The 27,611-nt window shown below is 47.2% G+C and overlaps 2 protein-coding genes across 3 annotated transcripts in view; one reads left to right on the top strand and one right to left on the bottom strand.

Moving 5' to 3' along the window:
- Positions 1–4,336: 4,336 nt before the first annotated feature.
- On the bottom strand, positions 4,337–10,977 carry YIPF5 (Yip1 domain family member 5). The gene is made up of 5 exons (XM_052689570.1): positions 10,684–10,977; positions 9,634–9,803; positions 8,249–8,394; positions 5,820–6,001; positions 4,337–5,356 (listed from the first exon to the last, which is right to left on the bottom strand). The coding sequence occupies exons 1-5, from the start codon at positions 10,785–10,787 to the stop codon at positions 5,194–5,196; spliced, it is 765 nt and encodes a 254-aa protein (XP_052545530.1). The 5' UTR covers positions 10,788–10,977; the 3' UTR covers positions 4,337–5,193.
- A 6,548-nt stretch (positions 10,978–17,525) lies between these two features.
- The window catches only part of KCTD16 (potassium channel tetramerization domain containing 16), a 38,914-nt gene continuing 28,828 nt past the window's right edge, over positions 17,526–27,611 (top strand). The window contains exons 1-2 of one of the 2 annotated variants that reach the window (XM_052689565.1): positions 17,526–17,598; positions 18,817–19,960. In XM_052689565.1, coding sequence (XP_052545525.1) covers positions 19,129–19,960 — 832 coding nt within the window. In that variant the 5' untranslated portion in view covers positions 17,526–17,598; positions 18,817–19,128. The other variant, XM_052689566.1, reaches the window with a different exon arrangement.

The raw sequence follows: 27,611 nt of genomic DNA on the forward strand, positions 1-27,611 counted from the left end.
CGTGTCGTATTTGTGCTGCTCAGTGTCGGTGCTGACGTGTGGAAGTGAATTCTCAGCCTGCAGATCAATCTGCCATCACAGGATGGCCCAGGACATCCAGCTGAGATAAAAGGACCGAGTGTGAGAATGCCAGGGGAGTTTGAGATGGACAGGGATGATGAGAGCCAACTGTGGGTAATCAAGGAGATGTTCTTGGTTCTGAATCAGCGCTGCTGAAATCTGCACTCAGGGCACCATTTTCCCACATCAGATGATATTTGTACGTCCTTCCCCTTTCTTCAACTCTTAAGAACAATGCAATCGTTGTGGCAATAATTACTTACCATTTAATTACTTTAGTGAGATCAGTGCCCACAGCCCCCACTGCTCACATTGGCGCTGCTTTGGCTGCTGAGGCTTCAGAAGGCACTGCAAGTGAAGTGGAGTTCAAATTGATCTCCATAAATTGGAGAAATGATTGGAACCGCTCTGAGGGAGTTCAGTAAAGCACACAATCCTGTTTCAAAGAAGTGTCACTGCATACGAACAAGATGGGAAACCATTGGGCATTTCTGCAGATAAAGGTTTGGGGATTGCAGGGATAGTCAGAGTCCTTTCAAGAAGGAGAAGAATGACATGGGAAGTTAGAATGAGTTCACTATTGTGTAAGAGGCTGCTGCCAAAAGGAAGCAAATGAGCTGTCTGACACGTCTATTGTGGAGAGCAGAGTAATAACAATGTGCATAAAGGAAGGAAGAGGTAGGAAGAAACAAGCTTGACATCACGGCCCATTTTCTGCTCACAAAGATAGCAGCAGAGCAGTGAGGAGGTGAGCAGGCGGTTGTGTCACATCCCTGCAGCAGGACCTGCAGGAGGGGCGCTGGGTCGGCAGCTCACTGAGCACATTTGTGGCCTTTCAAATAAACCCAACGGGCTTTTGGTGGACTTTGGCTCAATGAACCCAGTAGAAAGCAGAGTAGCAGGTAACGTGGCTGCTGGCATTAGCTAAGTGCAGATGTCGCCTTCTTTAGATCTCCCCACCGTGTTTGAAGCAATAATCTTTAACTCAGACAAAACAGGGGGATGAGAAGATCATCCCAAATGTGAACGTTCCCACCTGTGATGTGGTGAAGCAGCACCACAGTGCCAAGGAGCTCATCAGCTTCTGTTAGCAATTAACGTTTGAACCGGCCACCAAAATGATCAAAGATTGACTCATATTAGTAACTATTAAATCAACAAAGCAAAAGGCACTAAGCTAATTAAAATCCCCCATTGTCTGTCATGGGTCTTCAGTGCACATCATGATGATATTAGCATTTCATCATATCATGATGACATGAGCATTTTGCAGGTTAATGCAGTGAGTTTGGCAGCATGATTTTCATTTCTGCACACTGTATCACTTAGTGAAGCAAAAAGCTCCTCCATATGTTCAGATCTGCACATTTTGGGGCCGAGAGCAGGCACTGACCTAGCAGCGAAGCAAATACGAGGGGAGGAACAACAAAAGAACACCTTAAGATCCCCCTGCCCACAGTTCTCCCCAGCACAAACTGCTGTTCAGCTAATGGCCTGCTGCCTTTGATTAGCAAAGCACAAAGCTGGCAAATACAGCTGACAATTTCCAATGACAAAACTCCCTCCACTTCCAAGCTCCGTCCCAGAGCACCAGGCTGTTAATTCACCCCCAAAGGACGACTTCAGGGTGCTTTGCTGGGATAAAGATGACCAAACACAGCAGGACCTGGACAACCACACGCATCTCTTTACATCATCCCTCAAAGGAAGCTTCCCTGCCTTGCAGGAGGTCCTCACATCTCAAGGCATTAAGGTTTGTAGCTCCTAAACTAACAACAAAATTCTTTACAAACTCTTCTAATCCCAGATGATGTACATCAATTGCTCAGTTCTGGAGGGGTGCTATCGAACCGAACTAAAAAAGCCTGTTGGTGGGAGGAAGCATCATCTCAAATGGAGGAAAGGCAGTGCCACAGCACAACGTGAGCCGTGCCCAGAGCCTGCTGTACCTCCCAGCAGCCAGGAAGGGAAAAACTATTTCTGCTTGTGCACCGAATAGAGAAAATGAAGACTTCTACCAAGAATGAGAGGTGGCAAAGATTTCCCATTGCCACGAGGGCTACCCTGCACACAGCTCTGCTCATTTCACAGGCCAGGGCTGAAACGGAGCCCCTGAGGAGCAGGGCAGACCTGATGCTGAGCTGTGCCAGCTGCAAGCCCTGCCAACAGCAAAGCAGGCTGGTCGCTGCACAGCAGAGGTTACAGGCCCACCCAGTGGAGCTGCTGGAAACAGCAGGGCCCGGTTGGTGCAGTAACTGCACTCCACCTCTTGCAGAAGCTGTAACTTTGTGCAATAGAGTGGGTGCAGAGAAGGAAAAAGATTTTTAAAAAGAATTGCCAGCACCCGTATTTGAATTCTTTAAGCTGAATAACCCAGATGTCCAGAGAACGTAGAACAAAGCAGAGAAAGTCAATGCTTGATCTGAAACTGGGTGAGATTTTAACATTAGGCAGGGAGGGGACAGTGTTCAGTTTTCTGAAGTTAAAGAAAGGCACTTCCACAAGGAAGAGAAGAATTACAGCACAAAATCTTGTCATTCCATGCAATGGCAAGACTCAACAGCCTGACACTCTGGAATGTAACTAACAGTGACACAAAATTCAGGACGAAATAATGTTAGAGAAAAAAAAAAAAAAAAAAAAAAATCAATTGAATTGATTGTGGATAGGCAATAAACAGGGCCAGCAATTCAAATCACATTAGCTATCTATCAGACAGTTGGATATTGAAGAGCACATTAGGTGTGTTTTGTAGGAAGCGATGCATTACGGTTTGACATTTTACTCCCAGCTGCTCCCACACCAAGAGCCCATGAAATCAGGGCTAAGTTCCCCAGCACGTGGCTGAAGGGCACGAAGCTCTCCTGAACCCAGCAGCTCAGTCCCAGTGCTGCCGCAGGGCATGCAGTGCTCCAGCTGTCGCAGCAGGGCCATGGCTGTATGTTCCAAGCCCAGCAGTGGCACTGTTAGTGCTACACTCAAACAAGTCTGTTCTGACGTTTCCCACCGTGCACTAGGATGAATATTTGTTAAGCTGCCTTTAATCACTTTTTTCTGTCACAACACGAGGACACTACCTACAGAATCAGCACGAGCTGTAAAGAAATGAACCATATCCATGTGTAAGGTAAACCTAATCAGACAACACAAATAAAGCAGGGCTTGAGTATTAGAACCTGCTACGCACAAGAAAGTTTGTGAGCTTCTGTACTTACTAAAAGCAAACTATGATTAATTAGGTCTCATTTGTAAAGACAATCCCTGTAACTTACCTGCAGCAGTACAGGACAGCATGCTCCACCAGCAGGTAATGCTCCTCGTTGGAAGCAGAAACAGCTCTGCCCCAGGGCCTGCTCAAAGAACAGAACTAGCGAGCACAGACTAAAGCATTTCACTAAATAAATGCAAGTTTTATTTAGGATGGTAACTTGTAGTAAGGTAGCAAAGCAGAAAATTACCTGGGCTCTTGAATTCAATTCTGGAAGTAGATTTTTTTCCCCTCTTTTGGGCACAAGTTCTAAAATTCGTTACCATAGCAGCTGTAGTAGAACAGCTCAGTGCACTGCTAACTGGCTCTTAATGCTTCTACGCTCATTGAGTGCATCCCACAGCAACACAGGATAGAACAGCTCTGGCCAGTAGAAGAGGATCTGGTCAGGAACTTCCAGCAGCACCAGGAAGGCATTTTTAGGAGAACACAAGGAACTGAGGGAAGAGCAAAGAGCAATGCACACTGAAGCACACAAAGCGCGACCCTTGTCTCACCAAGATGAAGGCTCACCGTGAGCAGTGGCAGTGTTGCACAAGCCTGCCTTTGAAGAAAGAACCACTGCACAGTGATTCAGCTCCAGGACCAACAAACAGAGCTGGCAGATGAATGTGAGACAAATGCCATAAACACCATGAGATGAAACCTCCCTGGCCTAAATTGACAACAAAATAGTAACACTTCATTGGAGAATCTTCATTTCCAGGGGGGGTGACAACCACATCCCCTCCCTGTGAAGGGTTCAGTGTCTGCATCCCTTCCTTGCATATTTTGGGAATTAACAAGAGCTGACATGCACACCAAGCACTTCTGCTTTCCCTCTTCTCATACCTGCCATCTACTTTGTGATAACAGCTGTTTGCAAAAAGTCCCGTGTTTCTTAAGTACAATCAAATATTTCTGGCTGAAGCAAATACCGAATCCACTGACTGAATGATTATGCTGCTATATGAAAGTTTATTTAACTGAAGTTCATTCAAAAATAAAGGTTGGAAGAAGCAAACACCATTTTCAAAATCTAAGGAAAATTTAATCAACGTGCCTTAAATTACTTTTACAGTAACAATACTGACAAGCATTTTCAAAATGGTGTTTCTCCTGGTAGCACTTCAAGAGATTCCCCTCTGTCTTCTAATTTGTGCACCATTGGGAAAAAACCTCCAGTTGAAGTCTTAGAAATTCAAGTTAACACGCAGCTATTTAGACACCCAGATGGATTCCCATTTCAAGTGAGACAGAATTACAGAAACTTCTAATTTTTAAAGCATCTGTTTTCTAATTCATAATTTCAGTTTCCTGACAACCTGAAATACCATCACATCAAATGAACACGTAACTGAGACTAAACAACTTAAGAGTGTATTTGTTAAAATACAGGAAGCAATTGCATACATTCCGTGCACCTGGCAAGAGGGGAGAGAAACAGGCTCTTCATTACTGCAGATTTATTCAAAATGCCAATCCCACACTGCCTGTGGCTCTGCTAACTGCTGCTAAGAAAAACCTTACAGTGTGCAACCCTTCTCCCTCCCCTCTCCCTCACCCCCCCCCCCCCCCATCTCACATAAACAACCAAAAGTTACTTTTCTGAAGATACAGGAGTGGGGAAAAAAAACTACATTAACTTGATAAGCATGAACACTTATTAAAGCTATAGACACCTCGGGTCAATTGAGAACAGTATTCAAAGTTCTAGAAAAGTGAACACAAGACATTTGTTTCCATTTTCCAGATGGTGTAGAACTGGTCTAAGTTTGTCATGTCCCCACTATGCAGGCGTTTGCAACTGCTTCTGGTCCAACAAAATATCCCGAGTTGATGTCTTCAGTTTGGCCCACTGCAGTCCAAGGATTCAGACAGTCTGTTCAGAACACAGAAATGAGAGCAAAGACCCCATACAACAAAGCACAGGGGTATGCTACTAGAAGTTGCTGTCCTTCCATTGCTAAGGCAGAAATAAAGATTTTGGAAGCGGAAAAGCTGCACCAGCCAATGATCCCAGCTGTGAGGATAATTCCCATCACTCCCCTGTAAAGATAAAAACAAAATCAGAACTCATTTATGACTTGTGCATATACTTACAGGAACTGCAGTTGGATCCAACACCTCTTAAAAGCAAATACCCTTCAAATTCACATCTCTCTCTTGCTTTAAGAGAAGTCACACTGATTTCCTTTTCTTTGAAAAATTCAATTTTGCATCTTAAACTCAGTGGGTGCAGAGATTTATCAGATGGAATGCAGATGTAAAGCAATACTGTTATTTGACTCTGTGCATTTAAAGGCTGTTGACTGACTTACAAGTTGTATCCCCACCTCTCTTTTTTTCCCACATGAACAGTGTCAATACTTCTGATTTTACACTTAGTACAAATTCCTGTCATACCCAAATCACAGGCACCTTCATCCCTGACCATGGAGATCTGTTTTAAAAGCTGCCTTGAATCTCACAGGAGAGGGCTCTACGATCAAGTTACAGTTCATGTACTTACTGCAATGAAAACATGATGGCAAAAGTGGAGAGCAGGATCATAGGAAGAAGACAGTATCCAAGGACACTGGCAACGCAGCCAAACGAGACACCCGTCATGCTCATCAGGTTCAGGAGACAGAACATCCCCAAGCATCCGATTGCACTTATTCCATACACGTAGCCAAACTGAATTTTACCAGCCTGAAAGTCAAGCAGAGCAGTGCATGTTAATTACCAGGACGTAATGCCCTCACAACAGGGGGAAGAAGGAAGAATGAACGTTTACAGAACATCCTCATTTTCATCCCTCCAATCCTAACAGCCACATTCAAATTCAACGTGCAGCATCTTCCCACAACCCAAATTCCAGTGCTCCTATGCAGCCCAGGCACCCGAGAAGCACGTTTATGTATTTCAATGAACAGACCTCAATCAAACTGCTATTGTCTGATCTGGGTGCAAAAGCCTCAGAGCTTTCAGCAACCAACTTGTCAGTATGCCTCTAAAGGCTTCTTGCAATAACAACCTCAGCAGAAGTAACATGTGAAGATTTAAGAAGCTTGGAACTCCTTTATGAATCCATTACATTATTTATCTGGGATTTGCAATAGACTTTACAGCATTGTAGAGCAATGTAAATCACAAATAAGCAGAGGCCTCATCACTCTCTGAGTGATCAACTTCTTGTGGGGGGAAAGCACAGGGAGAGATGACAACCTCCAGCCCCTGCACAGACACGTGGGATCACCCCACAGCTGTGCCAAATCAGGCTCAGATGTCAGCAGGCAATTTCTCACTGTGAGGTGGCAACTCTGTCAGGCTTCTCAGAGGAGCAAATGCTGCCTCCTGCCGGCCAGCGTTCAGCAGGAGTTTGAACAACGCCCTCAGAAACGTGCTGTAACTGCAGTTCCCTTCCAATTGAACTCTTCTAGCAAAGTCCCCTAAGAGGCAGAAGCATATGAGCTGCATATGAAGAGCAGAATCAAGTTGTATAGGTTTTTTTAAAAGGGTCCAAATCAGAACGCTGCTCAACTTGCAAGTATGTCAGTTTGTAACACGTGCATCCTATGCCTGTATTTGTTTTTCCAACACCATATGATCTTCTTATCAAAACACCCCAATTCCAGCCCGCAGAAAGACAGGGCCATGAGGAGTGCAGTGCTCCCCTGGTGCACAGCTCCTATCCTGCCTGCCTCCCACAGTGCAGAACCTAGAGCTCAGCTCTCCTCTCCCTCAAGTGCTACAAAACCTGCTTTAATCCTTTCTTTCTGCCAGCCGACGTTTGCTTTCTCTCACTGCACTCTAACACTCTTACTCAGTACTTTTACTTAAAATTCAGACAAAAATAATAAACATAACACTGTCGGGGCTCAAAACACCACACAGGAAAGAGTGATAATTTCTCAGTGAGAGCACATTCAGAATTACCTCTTGTGGACACATTCATTAATTCTGCTGCCCCAGTTGGCATTAAATGAAGTTAGGTTTAAAAGTAGGCCTCTGCTGCCCTTGGTGCCAAAGCACTGCACTGCAGCACAGTGCATGTTCAGAAAAGAATAAATGCAGTGCCCAAAGACATTCAGAGAAGAAAACTGATGAAACATAGTGAGGCTTCCTAAGACAAGGAATTCTGCCTGCTGCTACTCTGTCATTTAATAGTTAACACTTGAGTCATTAAACCACGATCTAATGTCAATGAAGTTCAATTAAAAAGAAGGCTTCATCAGATGCTAACCTATTAAGAGGTATAAACTAAACCAGATTTACTTTATAAGTGTCTTAAGATTGGCTATTTATACCAGCAGACAAACCAAACATATCAACTGTAACAGCATTGGTGAAATCCCACTACATGAGCCTCCTCAAACCTGGAGGAACAGAGTAGAAACAATGAACAAAGCATCAAAGACACAGGGAAACAAAACAGAGAGGCCTCAAACATAAAATATGAGTGCTAGAAAAAAGAAATAAAGAGAATAACTCTTCAAATATCTAATGAGCACATTTTCCCAAGTCCTGATCAGAACCAGGTGCTTCAAAAAGACAACAGGTGGCTGTGAGAGGACAACAGCTCAATTCCCAAAAGCTACAGGTAAAATCTGAGAACACAGGTCACACATCTGTCCTGTGACAAAAGGACCCATATTCCTCAAAACAAAGCATAAAATGAAATATGTATTCCAGTTAAACCAGCATCATGCAGAAAGCAAGCTCTAAAACCTTCATTTGAACCCTGCAGAAGAATAATTAGCTTATTAACTCCAACGAGCACTGTGCTAAGCCCCAGTTCCTCTTCCACTGAGCTAGAAACTCTCACCCAGGATGCACTTTTTGTGTCCACCAGGCTAAGGAGTCCCTTCCAGCAAGGCAAGGGAAAATTTGGCTTCTTCCCCCACTGTCCCCAGGCATGAAAGCACAAACAGCAACACGAGGCAATCAGGATCTTACCAGTAACAACGTGGCTCCAAAAGCTAGACAGAAGACCATTGGTCCAGCCAGGTCAGTCTCATTCATGATGCTGCCATCTGCTACTTTTAATGGGTGCAGAACTGTCAGCGTCTTCTGCCAGATGTGGTCAAAGTTGATCCCCAATTCTACAAGTGACATGAAAAGAATTATGCCTGTACATTTCCTCCCCTTCCCCCCTTGCCCCATTTGCTTTGCTGTCACTTTTCCCTGCCACTCCACTCCAAAATCGTCCCCAGGAATTATCCTACAGGAATGCCTCTCCTTAAGGTGCTGGGAATGCTGCTTCTGCAGATTCCAGGTCTCAAACGCTGTGCAGTGACAAGCTGGCTTCTAAAGAACCAGATAAGAGCACAAAAGCAGGGTTCTGTGTCAGACCAAAGTTCAGTCAGCCCAGTATACTGCTGTCCTTGTATGTGGCCTAAAGCACATACATACAAAAATATCAGAACAAAATATGCTGATTGCTCCAACAGTCCCCAGGCTTCCAGTGACCTGTGGCTCAAAGATTTCTAAGTCAAAGCACTTTCTCCATACTTAGCTCCCTTTCAGTGGGCTTCTCTTTCACAAACCAGCCACCCTACCAGTGAATCCACTCAAAAACACAGTCATCTCTTTTAGCACTGATGTCTCATGACACACATTTTACAGCTCCATGCAGCTGGAAATGATTTCCAGTCTCCATCCACACGATTTCACCACAGTTGCACATGCAAACCTGGTTATGAATGCAGCGATCATCTGCCCACCTTGGGCCCTGAGAAGCATCTACATAAACAAATGCACTTCATGAATAATACACCTAAGGCCAGACAACTGGAAGGAAAACGACTTCAAATCAGCAACTGAAAGAGCTGCTCCAGTTATTTGGAAATTAACAGTGATGCATCCATCCAGGCACTCACTATGCATCCATTCTGGCATTTGGCAGTCTGTGTTCTGGACAGAATTTCTGCAATGCTTAGCACTCGCCTTCAGCAATGAAAGATTTTAGTTCTAACCACAGAATCAACTGAAACTAACAGCATCAATTTGTTTCCATACAGAGCAGAGAAAGTATTTTTTTAATTTACAATAGAAAAAAAAAATAGCATTTTATTGTGTTGTACAAAATCCATTTGATTTATCCTGGCTTCCACAGAACATCTAGTATAAATAAAGCATAATGCTACAACTCTGCCCAGAAATTCACATAAGAATATGCTTTCTGTATACTGAAATACAGTTAAATAAGAAAAGATAACGAGAATATCCACTCAACTGCTCACTTTCAGAAACAGAGCATCCACACCCAACTACTCAAATCACTCAAACTGGGGACCAGGAGGAAGGAGTTCTGCCTTTTGGCCACAAAGCACAAGTTATACCTTCTAGCAGAGGAGGCTCATCCTCAAAATTACTTCCATAGAACGACTGTGCTGAAGTTGGAGTATATGTCTGTGTTGGCTGGTAAATCTGCCCTGTGTAAGGCTGCTGCTGCATCATCTCGGGAGGGACAAATCCACTTTGCTGGGAGTACTCGTAGCCTCCATACTGCCTACAAAGAATTACATCAGATCATGGACAGATAAAGAATTTGATTGGAAACACCTCCATGCAAAAATCAAAGCTCACACACAGTAAGCAAAGAGTCCTGCCTGTTTTTTGTTTTAGTTACCTTCCACAATCCCTCCTCAGATCTGCTGGGCGTTTGGCTGCTTTCTTCCACTGAAGCCCTTACAAACAATACTGATCAGCTAAAGAAAACATGCTGCTACCAGCTAAACAAGTAACTACTGCTGCGTGTGTAGCATCCTTTTTGCTTTCAAGTCATAGGCCTGCACAATCAAGAATTACTACTGCTGCACATAAGAGCAGGAAAACTGTCAGAAACTAATTAACGTGTACCTTAATCACTACTGACATCTCATCTGATGCCATCATCAGCTCACATTATCACTTCTGCCCCACTCTAAAGCTTAAGGACATGAAAGACAAAAAGTTAAGATAAAATGAAAAGCCGTTTCCTTCCACTGCCGCAATCACGAGCGTCAGCATTACAACACAGAGGAGGGAGTTACTGACGAAGTTAAACACTGCATACCTGCAGTTTGCCATACGGGAGAAAAGCAGCTTTTCAGTTTCTGTTTCACATCTTCTCAGCTATTCACTACTAAGTCAATTTCTGCTGCCTTCGGAAGGCTCTCCTTGTAGATTTCACTCACGTAAAAATATCTATTGGCGCACGTTTCTTTAATTAAAGAATAGCCTCCTTAGAGCCACGTCCCACCCCCGAACAAACTCCCGAGTTACCGCAGCCACCGACTGCGTGACACAGAGACTTCGACGCGCGCCCGCGACGCGTCCCGAGCCGCAGAAAGGAAGGGAAGCACCGCGCACGAACAGATGAGCGCAAAAAGGCCCCGCCGCCCCGCTACCTGCCGTAGGGCCGCCCGCCGCCGTACTCGTAGGGCTGCGCCTGCTCGTCAATGCTGTAGCTGGTCTGGAAGAACTCCGTGTTGAAGCTGTCGAACCCGGACATCGCCGCCAGCCGCGGGGCGCTCGGCCCGGGGGACCCGCGGATCTCCACACGGGCAGCGGCCCTCGGGGCGCTCCGCAGCCTCAGGAGCCGTTCCCGGTGCCGCTCCCCGCTACGGCCGGACAGGAGCGACGAACGCTCAGCGCGGCCCGCACCCGCCCGGCCCTGCGACGTGTCAACGCGCCGCGCGAGCGCTTCCGGGGCAGTGACCTCGCGCACGCGCAGAAGAGAGGCGGCGGGGCGCCCCCCGTGAGCACGCGCCGCTCGCGGCACCGCCCTCTGCCTGCGTGGCGCTCGCGAAGTATCGCGTTGCCGTGGGAACGAGGCGCGGGGCGGCGAGAAGATGGCGGCCGGCCGCTCCGTGCCGTGGCGCTGCTCCTGCTGGGCTCGGTCGGCTCCTTGCCGCCGCACTGCTCCCCGCGGGGTTTTCCTCATGTTTTCCAGTGTCCCTGTAAGATCGGAGGCCTTGAAGCTTCGCTTCTATTTCCTACCGTTTTGTCTATAATCATAGAATCACAAGGTTGGAAATGACCTGCAAGATCATCCAGTCCAACCGTCCTCCCATCACCGCTGCCACCACAAGCACCAAGCAGATCTCACAGCTCCTCATCCGGCCGCCTCTTGAACGCTGCCAGGGACGGCGACTCCCCTATCTCCCTGTGCAGCCGTTGCAGTGCCTGACCACTGAGAGAAGTTGTTCTTCCTTATGTCCAACCTCTGGTACAACTTGCGGCCATTTCCCCAGGTCCTGTTTGTTGCCTGGGAAAAGAGGCCAAACCCCTCCTCATCACAGCCTCCCTTCAGGAAGTTGCAGAGTGCAATGAGGTCTCCCCTGAGCCTCCTCTTCTCCACACTGAACAACCCCAGCTCCCTCAGCCGCTCCTCATCAGCCTTGTGCTCCAGACCCCTCAGCAGTTTCGCTGCCCTTCTCTGGACACGCTCCTCAACGTCTTTCCTGCAGTGAGGAGCCAAAACTGAACACAATACTCAACGTGCGGTGCGGCCTCACCAGTGCTGAGTACTGGGGATGCTCACCTCCCTGCTCCTGCTGGCCACACCATTTCTGATGCAGGCCAGGATGCCGCTGGCCCTCTTGGCCACCTGGGCACGCTGTGGGCTCACATTCAGCCGAGCATCACAACACCCCCAGGTCCCTCTCCTCTTCACAATCATCCAGCCACTCATCCCTAAGCCTACAACGCTGCGTGGGGTTGTTGTGGCCAAAGTGTAGGACCTGGCAGTTGGTCTAAAACCTGAAGGGAAGCAAAAGCTCGGCTCACAGACATGCGTGACCCACCCGGCTGTGTCTGTGGGGCGCTCAGCACTCCGAGCCTCCTGTGCTGCTCTGCTCTGCTTGTGCTGTGGGGCAGAGCAGAGCTGATGGGAGGTGAGCTGTGAGCTCCACGCACCGAATCGCTGCCACGTATCGTCGTGTTCTCCCCTGGTGCAGCCACCAATGAAATGTAAACTCTTTAATTTTGGTTACAAACCCTTTATCTGTGTTGATCTGTGAGAAGCTCACGGAAGCCCAGTGGGCAATTTGGGCTGTGCCCCCATGGGGAGACACAGGGATGAGCAGCGCCCAGACAAACCCTGATTTGTGCTTCAGCAAACGCAGAGCTGGGTGGCAGTGCAGGGTGATGGAGGGCAGGACGGCAATGCTGCAAGACAATGCAATGCTGCACAGCAATGCTGCAGGGCAATCAGCAATGCTGCAAGACAATGCAGTGCTGCGCAGCAATGCTGCAGGGCAATCAGCAATGCTGCAAGACAATGCAATGCTGCAGGGCAGTGCTGCAGGGCAGTGCTGTGTGTGCGGCTGTACCTCAGTCTGCAGAGCTGTGCAAGCAGTGAGGAGAGGCAGTGAAGCCCATTTTAATGTGTGATTGCCCAGGAACAGAGGAGCACTGGGCTGGGGCTCGGGCTCACCCTGTGGAGAGATGCAGCAGGGCTCATGTGCCACGCGCCTCAGCCCTTGTCTGCTGAAGGTGTTGGTTTTTGTTTGTTTTGTTGGTTCTACGTCTTGTTTTGTTTTTTCTCCAAGGCCAGAGCTTAATTACATGAGGCGGTTTTGTCCCCAGGTTCAGTATCTTTCCCGTGGGTACACATACTTCTGCAAAAGTGAGTCCCTGTTTTGTAGTACATTTTTTTCTTTTTTTTTTTCCTTTATTTTCTTATTGCTATCATTTTATTTATTTATCTATTTTAATTCATCGGACACAATTGCAGTCATTTTGTTACTAACTCTTGGATATAATCTTCTTCTAGTGAGATTACTGTATTCAAATTACAGTTCTGTTATAAGCTTCTAAAAATGTGACGTGGCGCAGTGTATGCAGTATCTCCTGAGAACAGCCTCACAGAAAACATGCATGTCTGTAGAACTGAATGAAATAATGATGGGGGAATTATAGTCACACATAATGCAGAGATCAGTGGCTGTGGTATAAGCTGCTTCCGACAGATTTATACTTCAGGTAAATTAGTGTTTGAAGTCTGAGAAGATCCAAGCTTTCATGGAAGACCTGTAGAGTGTGCAGGCTGCATCTGATGCTGATGGCTTAGTGCCACTCTGCTGAACTGTGTGACTTTGTTGCAGTTCACTAGACAGTGAAATGAGACCCAAATCCCAAGCAGTGGGCTGTTTAATTGTGATTTGCTGGTGAAATGCTCTTTGGCTAGAAATCTATTTGGATTTGCTTAGATTATTAGAATTTACTCTCAGCTTAGGTTTGAGCTTTCATTAATTATCTCTCTCTGTTTGCACTGAGCTTCTCAACATATTTTTAGGGTATTAGTTGTCAGCTTCAGCTTTGCAGGACAAATTTGTCCTCATCTGTATCAGAGTGTAGTCTGGTCCAGGCCTGAGGGTCCAAGAGAAGGCAAGACATTGCACTTAGTCAACCATTTCCTACTTGCATGACTTGGAAAGTGCATCATGCTAGGCAGTGCTGATGGGAACAGGGTGAGGTTTGTCATCATCTTTTCCACCAACATATTCTCTCTGGAGCTATGCAGATGAGAGAACCCTTCATTTTCTGGTAAAGCAAAATAAAAATGATTTTGTGAGGGGCTGCATGAATGGGAAGCTTCAGGACAGTTAAGGAGATGCATCAGTTTCTGCCAGTGCATGCCTCATGGTTCACAAGTTTTTGCCTATAGGACACTCGGAGATGATCCACTAATGATGAAGTTTACCAGCAGATTTGAAATGCTCCACCTTTGAAAATATAGCACCTTGTACAGTGAGTTTGCTTTGGATTTGGTGTCTTATAAAAGGTGCAAACTGTTTTCTTTGCTGCAGCTGTGTTCTGTGTCTCATGTGATAAGGGAAAAAAATTGTTGTCTCATGCTTTCTGTTTGAATTCTCTGCCTTGCTTACACTTGCTTAAGCTTGCCCATTCTTACACACTGAGCAACCATGAAAGCTGTTCTTCCTCTGCCTTTTTTGTTGAAAATGCATTACGCACTTGAGTAATAAATAAAAGATCAAGGGCAAAGCTGTATAATGTTTTACCATGTTCTTTGTGATAAACCCTACTTTATGGCACTCATTCTTTTGCTAGCAGACCTCATTCTGGGGAGATTCTATCCTTTAGTGTTTCTGCTTATTCTGCAAAGTGAAAGATCTGTTATGACTTCACACCAACTGCTGGATTTCAGCAGATGAGATCTGCACTGTGTGTAAGTCACACTGCTGGGTCAGTGGATGAGTTATTTTATCTCACTATTATTCTTTTTCTTGCCTGCCTCAGTTCTAGGGAACTCAAGCTGCCTGAGGGGTGTGAAGACTGCTCTACTCTAGAAGTGTGAGAAACCTTTCATGAAAGCATGTAGGTTAAAGGTCTCTGCTACAGCTGAGTTCCTACCAGGACGTGGTTAATGTCTGTAGATATGAATTGAGATTGGACTGGAAGTGCTGCCAGCTGCCTGCAGGATCTGGTGGTGGTTCTCTCTGCAACCAGTGTCCCTTCACAGTGCTCTGACGGTAAGCCTAAAGCACCTGCTGAGGACATACATTTCTGCTCCTCTCTGTCACGCCATTCTCCTCAGCAACTGCAGTCTTTTCTATGGTTTCTCTGAGCCTTGCCCTGGTGGAGTGCTGCTTTGGCTTGGTATTTAGACAGGAGGCTGCTGAGGAGCACTGGCAGTGACAGAACATGTGGCTGAGGGCTCCTTGGGTGGCACCGCCAAGTGATTTCCAAATCAGAGCATCGGTCTGGAACTTCAGTGTTTCTTTCTCCTCAGAATAACTCCTTCAATTTTCACTAGAAATTATTGCTGTATCCCTGGGTGCCTCGAAGTTCAGCGTGGTGCAGCTAAATGCTGATAAACAGCTCCTACATTTCTCATTATGCGTGGGTGGCCTGATTGGTATTTACAGCTTGTGCTTTTGTGCTGCGAGATGGAAGGTGAGATGTGAACGTACCACTGCTACTAGAGACCAAACTGAGTGCTGCCCTTCCTAACATTCATTGCTGCTTCTTTAAAGACGCCGACCCTATTTGAGCAGCCACGAAGTTTGATGAAGTCAGAAGTCCGGTGCTTAGTGAAAGCTGCAGTGCTGACATAGCGCTTGGTAAGGAAGGGCCTCAAACCTGTGAACGATGTCATATCACCGGTGTGCTGGGTTTCAGCACAGCTCTGCTGTGACCTTTGGAACATGCACTTTAAGCTTGGACTAAATTTTCCCCAGCTAAATTGAAGGTTACACAGGCACCTCTAAAAGTGGGGCAAGCTTCATCCTCTTCCTTCTGATAGATGCCGCTTTTCTTTTCCGTCTCAGAACTATAACTGCACTGGAGATGAGCTGCTTTAGTCTCGCAGCTGAATAGGAAGGTCCTTAGTGGTGCTGACACACATTTTGCATTGAGGTCACTGGTGTGTTTGGCCCAGGTTTTCAAGTTTCTCCTGTCTCAGGCAGCATTTGGATGGATCTGGCCACTGCCTTCTATTTAGCAAGGAAGCGTCGCGTGATGCTTCTGCAATTGAAATCACTGCATCAAAGGGAATTGTATTACAGTGAAATGATTGGAACGTCCTGTGTAAAGAAATAAAGGTAGGAGTTGAATTCCTTTCATTTATTATTTGAAAAGTGCAGATGCTTTTCTAAAGCTGTTGTGATTAAAATTCTGAGGTTTTTGTTCTGTTCAAAGGACAATTCTGATTATAATTTTTCAAAAAGCCTTGGAGTTTAAATACGTCTGTATTCACTAATCACACAGTATTGATGCCAGAATACTTCACAGCACCTCGTCAGGAATCACAGCTCTTTATTAGACTCATCCCCGTGCTGTTGCCTGCACATCCAGCCTGCCTTGTTTCCACTCTGCCCTCAGGACTTCTGCCCAGGGGATCCTATCAGCCTCCCTTGGGGTCTCAGATCTTAATCATGCCATATGACCACAAATGACTTCAGTGTTTGCTTGGACAGGATCGATTTACTGGGCACAGTGAATTGATTCTCCAAGCCTTGCCAGTAGGACAGCACTGGCTTCATGAAAATTGATTTAGATATTATTAATTAAGTTAATAGTTACTATTAATAACTAAAGTATTTGAAAAAGCTGATAGAATACTCCTTACTGTCAACCGAGGCAGCACTAACGAGTATAAATCCTAAAGGAAGCCTATCATTTCATCTGTCTGGTCATGGAGATGTTAAAGTCTGTATGCTTTGACTCTACCAGACCTAAACATGTGATGAAGGCATCTAAGTTAACGTGTCCTCACACCAACCCTTTAAAATCCTCATTCTAAACTTCTTGGCAGCACGGACAAGTTCTTCTTCAGCTGGTGCGTGGGAACAGCAAGTGAAGATGCACAAAACTTTGTTGTTTTCTGAGATACAATGTCTCAGTATCAAACTGCCCCTGCTGCAGTCCCATGTTCTGCTGGTTTGCAAATTAAAGGTCAGTCCAGCAGTAAGAAACGGAACCTCTGCTCAGGAGCCTCACAGCTGCTTCTGAATTAATGAATCGATTAAAGTCAAACGCAAGGGTTTGATATGCTATTTAACTCTCGGGCTTGAAATTGAGAAGCTGTAAGTACACAGATCAGTGCTCTCCTCCCTCGGGCTATAGGACTGCACCGTTTAAGTCAGTGTTCCCCGTCCCTCCCTTCCTTCGTTCCTCCTGAAGTATCTGCAGCTTCAGTGCAGCCGGCAGAAACTGACAGCTCGGTAACTTCCGTGCACAAAGATTTCATTCTAAAACTTCCCCGTTGGTTTTTCTTTGCCGTTTGAATGCAGGGCTCTTTATCACATGTTCGTCATTCTGAGCATCCCCATTTTAACGAGAATTGATGTCTGCCAAAATACACTGAACTTTTCTGATACCACTGTGTAATCATCTGTGAAATCATCGGTGACTGCACGTTGTGGTGCCGTTTTTGTGAGCCAGTTGAGCAGCCCGGTCACTTCCTTTCATCTTATGCCGCATAACCGTGTTTATTTAACCCTAGACGAGTAGTTCCCGCTGAGGAGATCCCAGGGTGCTCGATTTGCGGCCGCAGCGCACACTCGGCAGCAGCAGCCCGCTGCTCCCAAAGCCCATTTTCTCGGCGTTTTTCAGCTCGCCTTTCCCGCAGCGTTTGCTCTGGTAACAGCGGCCGGGAAGAGCCGGGAGCAGGGCCAGGGCTGGACGCGAGATGGCGGTGCCAGCACGGCCACGGCCGCCAGGAGCGCGGGGCGCGGCTACAGCCCCTGCCCCCGTCCTGCCCCCGTCCTGCCCCCTCCCCATCACAGTCCGACAAACGAAGCCAGTCCTGCAGCGCTCCTGCCAAACCGCCCCACCTCCTCCCTGCCGTCCCCGCAGTAATCGCACGGCGCCTCGCTGCTGGTTTCTGCCCTTTCTGGGTCACTGCTGGGGAGATGAGGAGCGCGAGCGGCGCGATAAAACCGCGCTCCTGCCGGAGAGCCTCGGGCGAGCGTGCCGGGAGCGCCCACCCACCGGCTGCTCCCACCCTGCCCGCCTGCGTCGCTGGGTGAAATCACCGCCTCGCCTGCGCGGAGCCGCGGACGGGCACGTGTCGGCGGGCGGGCAGGGGCCGGGAGCCGCAGCCCGGAGCCGCCGACGGGAGCGGAGCGGGAGGAACTTTACCCGAACTCGGGCTCGCAGGGCCGCGGCGGCGGCGCCCCGGGGGCGGCCAACCCGCTCGGCGGAGCGCGGCCCGGCGCTGTCCGCGGTGCCGGCGCCGCCCGGGCTCCCGGCGCCGTCTCCGGTCCCGGTTCCTTTAGGATGATGCAATCGGCGTCGCCCTCTGCGCTCCCGTCCCCGCGCCGCTGAGCGGAGCGGATCCGAGCGGAGCGGCGGGGCGGAGCGCGGCGGGCGGACGTGGGAGAGCCGCGTTCCGCGCTGCCCGGGCGGCCGCGGGAATCGCCGGAGCGTCTCAGCCCTCAGCGCGGGCTGCGGGGTTTCTGCAAGTCATCTGAGGCAGCGTCCCCCGCAGCTCGTTCCCCGCTCTCCCTTGGCCCCGCTCTCAAGGAACCCGATCGGATTTATTTGGGATTTTTGTGCTTTTTTTCCCCCCTCTCCCCCTTCGTGCTGTGTGTGTTGTTTTCTCATCACCTGCCACGGTTAACTTTTTTCGTGACTCGGTTTAACTCTCGAGATCTACGTGAATGTTGTTAAGAGCACTTTTCTTGCCTTTGCTGTCCCTTGCTGGGATCGGATCCGATACTATCTGGACTCTATGTGCCTGTATGTGTGTTCTGAGTGTCTTGAAATCTTGCTTTCCTTTACAAGAGCTATGCATTTGTAACCAAGGTAAGAGCTGATGTTCTCACTGTCTCATCTGCATGTTTAAATTAGATGTTTGTTTGAAGATAAACTGTGCGTATACTTTAAACTGCAGGATCACTCCGAGTCCTTCCATTGATTAGTATTTCTGAAAGAGAAGGGGGAGAACTTGGAAAAATTAGATATGTTTAGCAGGAAGGCTACCAGCTTCCTAGAATGAGTTGTTTTTCTCTATTGCAATTGCTGGCATGTTTAAGAGGTTAATTTGAATCTTATTTTGTTTTCCCTTTTAGAAGACCAGTGAATTACCATAGGCTGGGCTTGACCTTGATTTTGATGGCTTTGCTGGAAGATCTGATGATGTGATTGTGTTTCATGAAGGGATTTCTCTCCAGCCCCAATGGCTTAGGATATAAGACACTTCTACCACACCATTACTCATGGACAATTCAAATATTTTTTTGGGCATACCTTTTGGGTTTTTTTTCTCTTTCCTCACTTCCCCTTCCCCCTCATTTCTCCTTAATACTGGGAGCCTTATTCTAGACTTTGATGTGACTGACCATCCTCCTGCTCCGTGCTGCTGTTTTCTTTTTTGAAGTACAATGGCACTAAGTGGCAACTGCAGGACTTACCTCCCTGCCCGGGAGCAGGGCTCTGGGCTGCAATCCTTCCCAGAGGTTGTGGAGCTAAATGTGGGTGGCCAGGTTTACTTCACTCGCCACTCCACCTTGGTTGGCACCCCTCACTCCTTGCTGTGGAAAATGTTCACCCCAAAAAGAGACACAGCCAACGATCTGGCCAAGGACTCCAAGGGAAGATTCTTCATCGACAGAGATGGTTTCCTTTTTCGCTATATTCTGGACTATCTCAGGGACAAGCAAGTGGTTCTGCCTGACCACTTCCCTGAAAAGGGAAGGCTCAAGAGGGAGGCCGAGTACTTCCAGCTCCCAGACTTGGTCAAACTCCTGACTCCTGATGACAGCAAGCAAAGCCCCGATGACTATTGCCACAGCGACTACGAAGAGGTCTCCCAAGGCAGTGACACGAGAATATGCCCCCCTCCATCTCTCTTACCATCAGATCGGAAGTGGGGATTCATTACCATTGGGTACCGCGGGTCATGCACTATTGGCAGGGAGAGCCAAGCAGATGCCAAATTCAGGAGGGTCCCAAGGATTTTGGTTTGTGGAAGGATCGCTTTGGTCAAAGAGGTCTTTGGAGAAAGTTTGAATGAAAGCAGAGATCCAGACAGAGCTCCAGAAAGGTACACCTCCAGGTTTTATCTCAAGTTCAAGCATCTGGAGAGGGCTTTTGACATGTTATCTGAGTGTGGATTCCACATGGTGGCCTGCAACTCCTCAGTGACGGCGTCCTTTGTCAATCAGTACACTGATGACAAGGTCTGGTCCAGCTACACTGAATATGTCTTCTACCGTAAGTACGAGACATTGCTGAGGGAAACGTAACTGCCTGCTTGAAGCTGACCGTGCCGTTCGCAAAGCATGAGAAGTGCAGATTTCTTTGTATCTGCTGCAGATGGGAGCTTTATTTTGATCTGAGGTGATATGCTTCAGTTTAAGCTTTCAAACTATAAGGCCAGACTGAACTCTGTGCCTTGGTCCTGGCTAGGTGGCAGCACAGACTGCCAAAAGCACCCCATCCCTGTGCCTGAAGGATGCTGCTGTCTCTGGCTGTGTAAATCAGCCATCTGACAGCCTTGCACACTTACTGAGTGCAAGCAGGATGCAATGTAAGCCATGCAAACACGCTGCAGATTTAATTACAGAAAACCTTCAAATTGGGTTTAATTTACAAAGGTAATAGCTGCTTGATAATAGTCAAGCATAGCCAGCAAACCATCTGTCAACGCGCCTGACACACTTACACACAGGGAAGGGAAAAAAAATCCTGTCCCCTGGCTGCTTTTCAACAGGGAGCCTTCTCAGATCCAACTGACGTGCTCTGAGATGAGGGCTCAGAGCAGAGAGAGGCGAGTTGCTGTGCCCTGTTATGCAACATGCCTATGAAAAACAGTCCTCATAATGAGAAGTATCTGCCCTGCTTCCTGCAATCACATCGGATCACATACTGTTGTGGTAATTTTAGCTGATCGCTCTAGCAGGCTCATTAACTTTCTAAGTTGATATTCAGGTAGAGGCACCGTTACCAATGGAAACATGAGGATGATTTTGATTCTATATTCCTATATCAGAAAATCATCCCTCAGCTGCTATGCATGAATGTGCAAGAAGTTTGTGAGGATGTTCTTTTCCATTTTCATCTCAGGAGAGTGAAGAATGGAACATTTCACTGGTCGTTTGTACAAACGGGCTTTAGCTAGCTGCAGCTTTGGTCAAAAGGATTTAAAGAGGGATAAAAATTACTCAGCCTGCAGACCTGCTGCACTGTGTGCAACACCTACATTTGGCAGGCTTGGTAACATGGAGAGCTGACGAAAGTTTTAGGTGAAAGATGATATATCAGGAATTGAATGGCTTGTGTGCAGTACTGGATCCAGTGCCATCTACTCGTGTCTCAGCTCAACAGGCAGCCCTAATCTGCTTATGTAATGATGCTTAAGTTAGCATCCTGAAAAGCCGTATGTATTTTTGATGTGCATAGTTAACTTAAAATTAGTTTTCTAGATGGATTCCTCATCAAAAGGTCCAAAGGATGCTAACAAGGATGGAGGATTGTGGTCCTTTTCAACCCAGGCCATTCTATGTTTGGTGATCAGTGTCTTGTGCAAGACAGAGGAGAACAATTCATGTAGACAGATGAATTAGAATGAATTACTTAAATATAAAATCAGAAAAGATTTTAATAGGCCCAGTGTTTTGTTAATTGAAGAGAGGATGAAAGTAGGTTTGACACCAGTTAGGAAACGTGGACTTATAACTTCTATATTACTCACATTTTTACCTTCAAGGATCGCTCATTGCTTCCACATCGTCATGGTTAAGGTACCAAGATAAGAAGAACCTCACAAATTTTGGACACTGAAACTTCAACAAGCTTCACAAAATCTTCTCTCACTAACGCAGAGAACTCCAAATCCAATAGAGGTGCTGTTAGAATGGGAAAGTTTAACGTGGTGGAAGGGTGATATGGGAATGCAACAGCAAAGGGGCCAGTGCAGATATGATGATGTTTCAAAGAAAAGTAAAGGTGCTCACCTGCCTCTGGAGATCTAGGATTGCAGGAAAGACTCCACCAAACAGAGATCTCCAGAAAGAGATCCACCCCCAGTGGCAGTCAGCCCTTAAATGGGGTCTAGGAGAGGGGCAGCCAGGCTGCAGTCCTTCCTATCACACAGCTGAATTGCCTTCACCTGTGCTCCCAGGGCTGACCGGCTCCTTTCCAGGTGCTCAGTCAGTGGTGCAGGCCGGGATTCGGCAGCTCCCCTACAAATTCCTGGAAAGGTTGATCCAGTTCAATAAGTTTCGTATTTGGCTTGTGCCAATTTTGTGGATTTTTGACACTGATGCTTTTTCAAAGATGGGTTTTTCGAAGGATCCTTCCCTAGGCAAAGCAAGGACTGTGATTCTTTTGTATCTTGACCCAGATGTCTCTGTTACTCTTCATGTTGGCTGCTGCTCGCTCTCACAGAGCTGCTGCTGGGCTGCAGGGCTCACCAGCAGTGCTGCAGAAGGGCAGCGCAGTGCCTCCAGCATTCACCTGTGGTGGCAGAGGTCCCTTTCCAAATCTTCTAGAGCTGTATCTTTTTAAACTTTGAGGACCAATAAAATTGACATCTGGCTTTTTAGTGGAACATTACGACTTCTCTGCAGCTGTTTAGTCATAATTATTTAATTAGAAGCTGCCAACTGTGTCTGTATAAGGATGAATTCATCAAGCTGTTGTGATCAGGTTAATGGTCCTAAGCATGGGAGGTGCCTAATACAGCTGGATAGACAGGTACAAAGGTGGTTTCTGCAGAGCAGCTTAGTAGCTCATGTGAAATGTGCGATTGAGGGAGTCCAGAGCTGGGGAAGGATGATTGTTTCCAGAGGAGAAGGAATGGAAGGGGACAACAATGTTTTGATGCACCGAATGCATCGTATGCTCCAAATACTCCTCAGGAAGCAAATTTCTGTGGTTGGCTTGAAGATAAAGACCATTCTTCATGTGCAAATCCTTTTGAAAGCAAAGCAGATGGACCAGAGAGGACGTAAATCATGCAGCTATTCACGTGGGCGCAGTGTGTGCCATTAACAAAACTGGACAATTAATATTGTATGACATTTTCTCCTCCTGTTCAAGTTCAGACGCTCCTACCGCTAATGGGAGACTCGTGTTCTCTTTGGAGGAGATTTTCCCGAAATGCAGGGCACACAGGGAGTATCCAGAACAGCAAACCTGCAGCTGTTTTGCTGAGTGAGTGGTGAAATGGGCTGCAAAGCCTGCACACAGGATGACAGTGCAATCCTGGCAGGGCAGCTGGGCATCACTCCAGTTTCAAATAGGCCGAGGCAAAGGACGATTTGGAGACAGGCAGCACGGGTCCATTAGGCCCATAATTAAGCAGTTCTTTGAAATGTGGTAGCTTTGCAGTGGGTAGGCAGGAGCCACAGGCTGCGCATCTGCTCGCAGGTGGAGTTCTGCACATGCGTTTTCTTTCCCTCCAGATTCTCTTATGTCAAGGAATTTTTAAAAAATTAGCAGTTAAGGTTGAGTTTCTCAACTGAACACTGTTATGTTTTTCTCTACTGTTTTTTCAGTGAAGTAAAGTAAAGCAAAGTAAGTCTTGAAGTAAAGCCCCATCTCCAACCATTCCTTTATGACGAGGATTATCGCCTGTGCTGGGATTTACATTTTAAAATGTTTTCAACCTTTACAATGGAATGAATCAAAATTGCTCGCTGGCACAACTGGTGAATGCTGGGGGGCGGTGGTGTTAAAGCATACGGGCTGGCTCAGCCAGGCCCTATCCCTGACAGCGGCAGAGGCAGGCTCTTTCTCACCTCCTCCCATAACCTACACAGCAGCCCTTTTTGCTTGGCTCCCAGCACAGAGCATTGCCAGGACTGCTGGTGACAGTCCTGCACGCGCACACTGTGAGTGCCAGAGTGCAAAACAACAGGTTGGGAGTGGAGGAGGCTTTGGCTTCAGGCAGCAGGTCAGCATCACAGCTGGGTGCCTGCAGGTGTCTGCAGTGCGTCACGGCAGTGGAATGGGATGGGGAGAAACTGCAGCACAGCCCCACCGTGTATTGCTGTTTCCCCCCAGAATCCCTTCCTTCTCTCTGCTTTTCTCCCCATCATGGCAGGCTCTCAGAGCAGCTCATGGTACAAAGGGGAGACTTTGGTGCCAGCTTGTCATATCAGTCCCTGCCCCTGCTCCCGGTGGCTGCAGGGTGCACCATGAGGAGCCGGTTGCCCTCTGCTCAGCTGGAGCAACGAAGGAGGTGAGAGGAGAGCTGCTAGGCAAAAGGATCGAATATAGAAGTGCAGATGGAGAAAAGAGATAGAAAATTCACACTCAATCTGGAGGGGAAAGAACTAGGGAAAAGATGGAGGTACTGACAGCTATACCAGGGCGTGGGGAGGGAGGATTTGTTAGGAGCGTCAAGCCGTCAGTTTATCACAAATGTTTCTCTGCAACAAGCAGGTGGAGACGGGTTGAGAAAACCTCCTTCAAGTTCACTACAGAAAAGAATGCAGAGATTTAGACAGATGGCTGCCCCTACCCTTCCGGAGGCCATTTTTCAAGTCTGAGCAAGTGTGGAAAAAAACGAACAACTGGCCTGGTTTCTTACACCTTGCCTTGTGCCGGCCGCTTCACATCCTTCAGAGCAGCTCAAGCACCTGCAAATGATGCAAGGGAACTGTGAGGTGTTCCTGGCAGTGGAGCTCTGAAAGGAAAAAATGACTTGACAAGGCTCTTGCTCCGGAAGGTCGTGCGCTGCCTCCAGCGCAGGGTGCATTTTGCCCTTCTCACCTTTCTCTTTCAAGAAGATGCTGGTGGTGTGTGGTTGTCATTTGCCTGCTAGGAGGCTGAGATATGTCTGAAGTAGGTTTTGGATTTTGCTGGGATAAACAGACGAGTTCTGTTGGGTGGGGCTGGGCAGGAGGAAAGGCGAATGCCAGAACGTCCACAGCCAGCCCTGCAGTACGTGTGAACAGAGCTGAGAGATCACACGCCGATGTACATGTGGCTGACTCATAAATGAACTGCGTGGTAGAAACCTGACTAACAAGACTGAATCCTCTTGTACAGGGACACCCACAGCTCTGCTGTCAAATGGTTAGATGTGGAACATGAGTATCGCCTATTTTCCTGCATCTTCATAAGGAAACCATTTTAAGTTCTAGTAATTTGTTCTGTTTTTAAACTGGCAAAGAAGAAAATGACCCAAAAGATAACAGAATAAAATCTAATCCAGTGAATTACGCACTCTTCCTTTCCTGTTGACAGGAGTTGCTGTTTTCCAGGTAATTATTGACATCATCAGTGAATCTGGTCCATCTTGCTGAGCAAACCTCTCTGAATTCTCACATGGATGCTCGTCTGCACATGGCGGGGGTGCAGAGCAGTGTGCTGGGTTTGTTAGAGTGTTTGTGGGTGTACAAGAACCTTGCTGTCAGCTTTTTTGGTCATATCTGAGTGTTGGTTGATGCATTCCCACTTTGTCGTGGCCTGCATAGGTTGTCAGTCTAATTAGAGTTCTTCCATAGATAAAAAATGCTATTGGAAACCAATAACAGCAAATCTGAGTCTAAGAATCTTCAGCTCAGTGGATAACTGAAGCACAGCTCAGTAAAAAAGATCGGTTGGATATAGAGCTCTGAGTTCTTTCCAGTGATGTACAGTAGTGATGTTCGGGCACCAGCAAGGCTGGCTTGGGGTACTGCCCTGTGTCCCTCCCCTGTGTCCATGGCACGGCTGGCTGTTCCCCATCCCTTGGTATGATCTTCATTGGTCCGGATGTTTGTTAGAGATGTTTGGCATGGCTATATAGATCTGTTTTCTTGCTGCTCTAAGGAACATCTCAGTGGCGCACATCTTCCCCCGCTGCAACCCCTGCTTGGCAGCCTGACAGATTTCCTGCCCAGAGCACTGCTCCATCTGTCCCTCAGTCCCTCAGGCCTCTGCACGCAGTGGACTGCTGAGGTCATGCGAGGAAACCAGAGCTATGGCTGAGGCTTTGGCCTGGTGAAGTTGCTCGATGTCTGTGGTTTTCCTGCCTTTTCAAACCACCTGGAGGGCTGTGCAGGCTCAGTGCTGTACAAGTAGGGGAGTAAATGAGGATATTTGCACCGGGTTGGAAGGTCCCAGCAACCTGCCCTGCCCTGTAAGGTCTGTGCTGTGCTGCTCCGCAGGCAGAGAAGGGCTGCAGCACACAGAGGGGTAACAAGTGGAGCGGCCATGTAGGACAGCAGTGCTGTGCCTGTGGCTGGGCAGCTCGAGCTGGGCGCTGTCTAAGAGTGACACACAGATCCTGTAGGTGGCTGATCCTCAGGGGAGGATTTCACTGTAATAAATGGAGGCACGTGTCTATTTGTACCAGCCTGGTGCTGCTGGTCTGGGGCCATAGGGGAGGGAGCACTGCCCCGTGGCTCGGGGGACAGCTTGGCAATGGGTACGTGGAGCTGCAGAGCTGGAGGGGAAAATGTCACAGCTGAGAGTGAAGGGTTCTCCCAGCAGCCACTCTGCAGCCTTACTGTGCCCGATGAGTTCAGACCTTAAAACTTGCTGTTACTTAGGGAAAACAAAATCAGAAAGTGCAAGCAGTGTAAATATGAAAACATAACACAGATATTGCCATTCAGCGAATATCAGCAACATATTGTGCACGCAGACAAACACTTCCTTGCAGCAGGTTGGTTTTTCGGTTTTCTTTTCAAGTCATCCTGGATTTGTTTAAATTTGTAACCACAACATTTTCTCAGTTTCTTCTCCTTTTTTTTTTTCCCAGCTTTTCAAGTTCAAGACTTACGTACAGTAAATATAGAGACAAGCAGCAAAATCTAAATTACATCTTTGAAAAGAGTTAAGAGTAATCTTATGAATCTTACTCAAAATGATTTTTTTTTAAGGAAGAAAATAGACCTAAAGGAGTTAGACTTGGTGGAATTGCTTCAGTTGCTTCTGAAGTGTAATGGTGAATGAGTTGGTTGAGAGATTTTGCCCAGCTGTTTTCAGCAGGCACGATCAATAAAATAAAACATTTGGGCCATTATCATACATTATCATAATGTTAAACCAATTGCTTCAATTCACACGTTTCTGATGTACTTCGTCAGGGTGAGTCTTAAGGAGTGGTGGATGCGGAGCTTTAAACCCAGTGGTGTAACTGAGCTGATTATTGGGTGGCGTGAGGAGTGCTGAACACCTGCAATGCTCTGCAAGTCCATACAGATTCAAATCTGATGACTCAAACGTTGTATCCAAGATTGGTACAGAAGATACCACCTCATTTTACTGGTCTGGTGTAGGAGACTGGATTTATTTCAGGGCCAATGGCCCTGCAAGAACTTTGCACTTCTCTTTTGGAGTCAGAGGTTTTATCTCTGCTAGTAGGGGCTGGATGGATAAAGTAGAGGAAAACGACAGCAGAGTACCATGTAGGCTGCTTTCTGAATAAGTTTCTTGTATTAGTTTTCTAATTATATGTCTTTTTAAGTGAGAAGCCTGGGGCTGTGATGATACTTCTTACATTTCAATAGCTGGTTATGAACGTTGAAATACCCATAAATATAAACTGTTTGATTGGGATGTGTTCCTGTTGACCACTCTGTACTGACTGCCTGTTGTGTGAAACGCCCTTCTGCCCTTAAGTGAGCGTTGCTGTGAGCACTGTGCAGCTGTAAGAACTGCATGGGCTTTGGAAGCTAGTTTGTAAATTACTGCTGCTAAAAAATTTGTAGCACTTCTTCTGAGTCTACTAACAAAGTGATCAGCAATTTGTAGGAGCTCATTGATTAGCTGCTAAGGCAGCTAAAATATTCCCTTACCCAAAATAGAGTGGAGAAATCAGTGTCTGTCTTGCTTTGTAAATCCACCTGAAAACACGGTGAGCACCAACTGCTGCCGTGCCCGGTCACTGGGGGTGGCTCGGCCTGGCATCCTGCTGCCCTGGGGA

Source organism: Tympanuchus pallidicinctus, unplaced genomic scaffold (genome assembly GCF_026119805.1).
Source record: "Tympanuchus pallidicinctus isolate F22 unplaced genomic scaffold, pur_lepc_1.0 scaffold25, whole genome shotgun sequence".
NCBI classification, from domain to species: Eukaryota; Metazoa; Chordata; class Aves; order Galliformes; family Phasianidae; genus Tympanuchus; species Tympanuchus pallidicinctus.

Excerpts from the sequence above, each read along its gene's own strand:
- YIPF5 (XM_052689570.1), bottom strand. The coding sequence starts at position 10,787 with ATGTCCGGGTTCGACAGCTTCAACACGGAGTTCTTCCAGACCAGCTAC. Across the intron at positions 9,804-10,683 it reads GGCGGGCGGCCCTACGGCAG|GCAGTATGGAGGCTACGAGT; the intron begins GTAGCGGGGCGG and ends AATTCTTTGTAG. Across the intron at positions 5,357-5,819 it reads GCCATCATGTTTTCATTGCA|GGGAGTGATGGGAATTATCC; the intron begins GTAAGTACATGA and ends TTATCTTTACAG.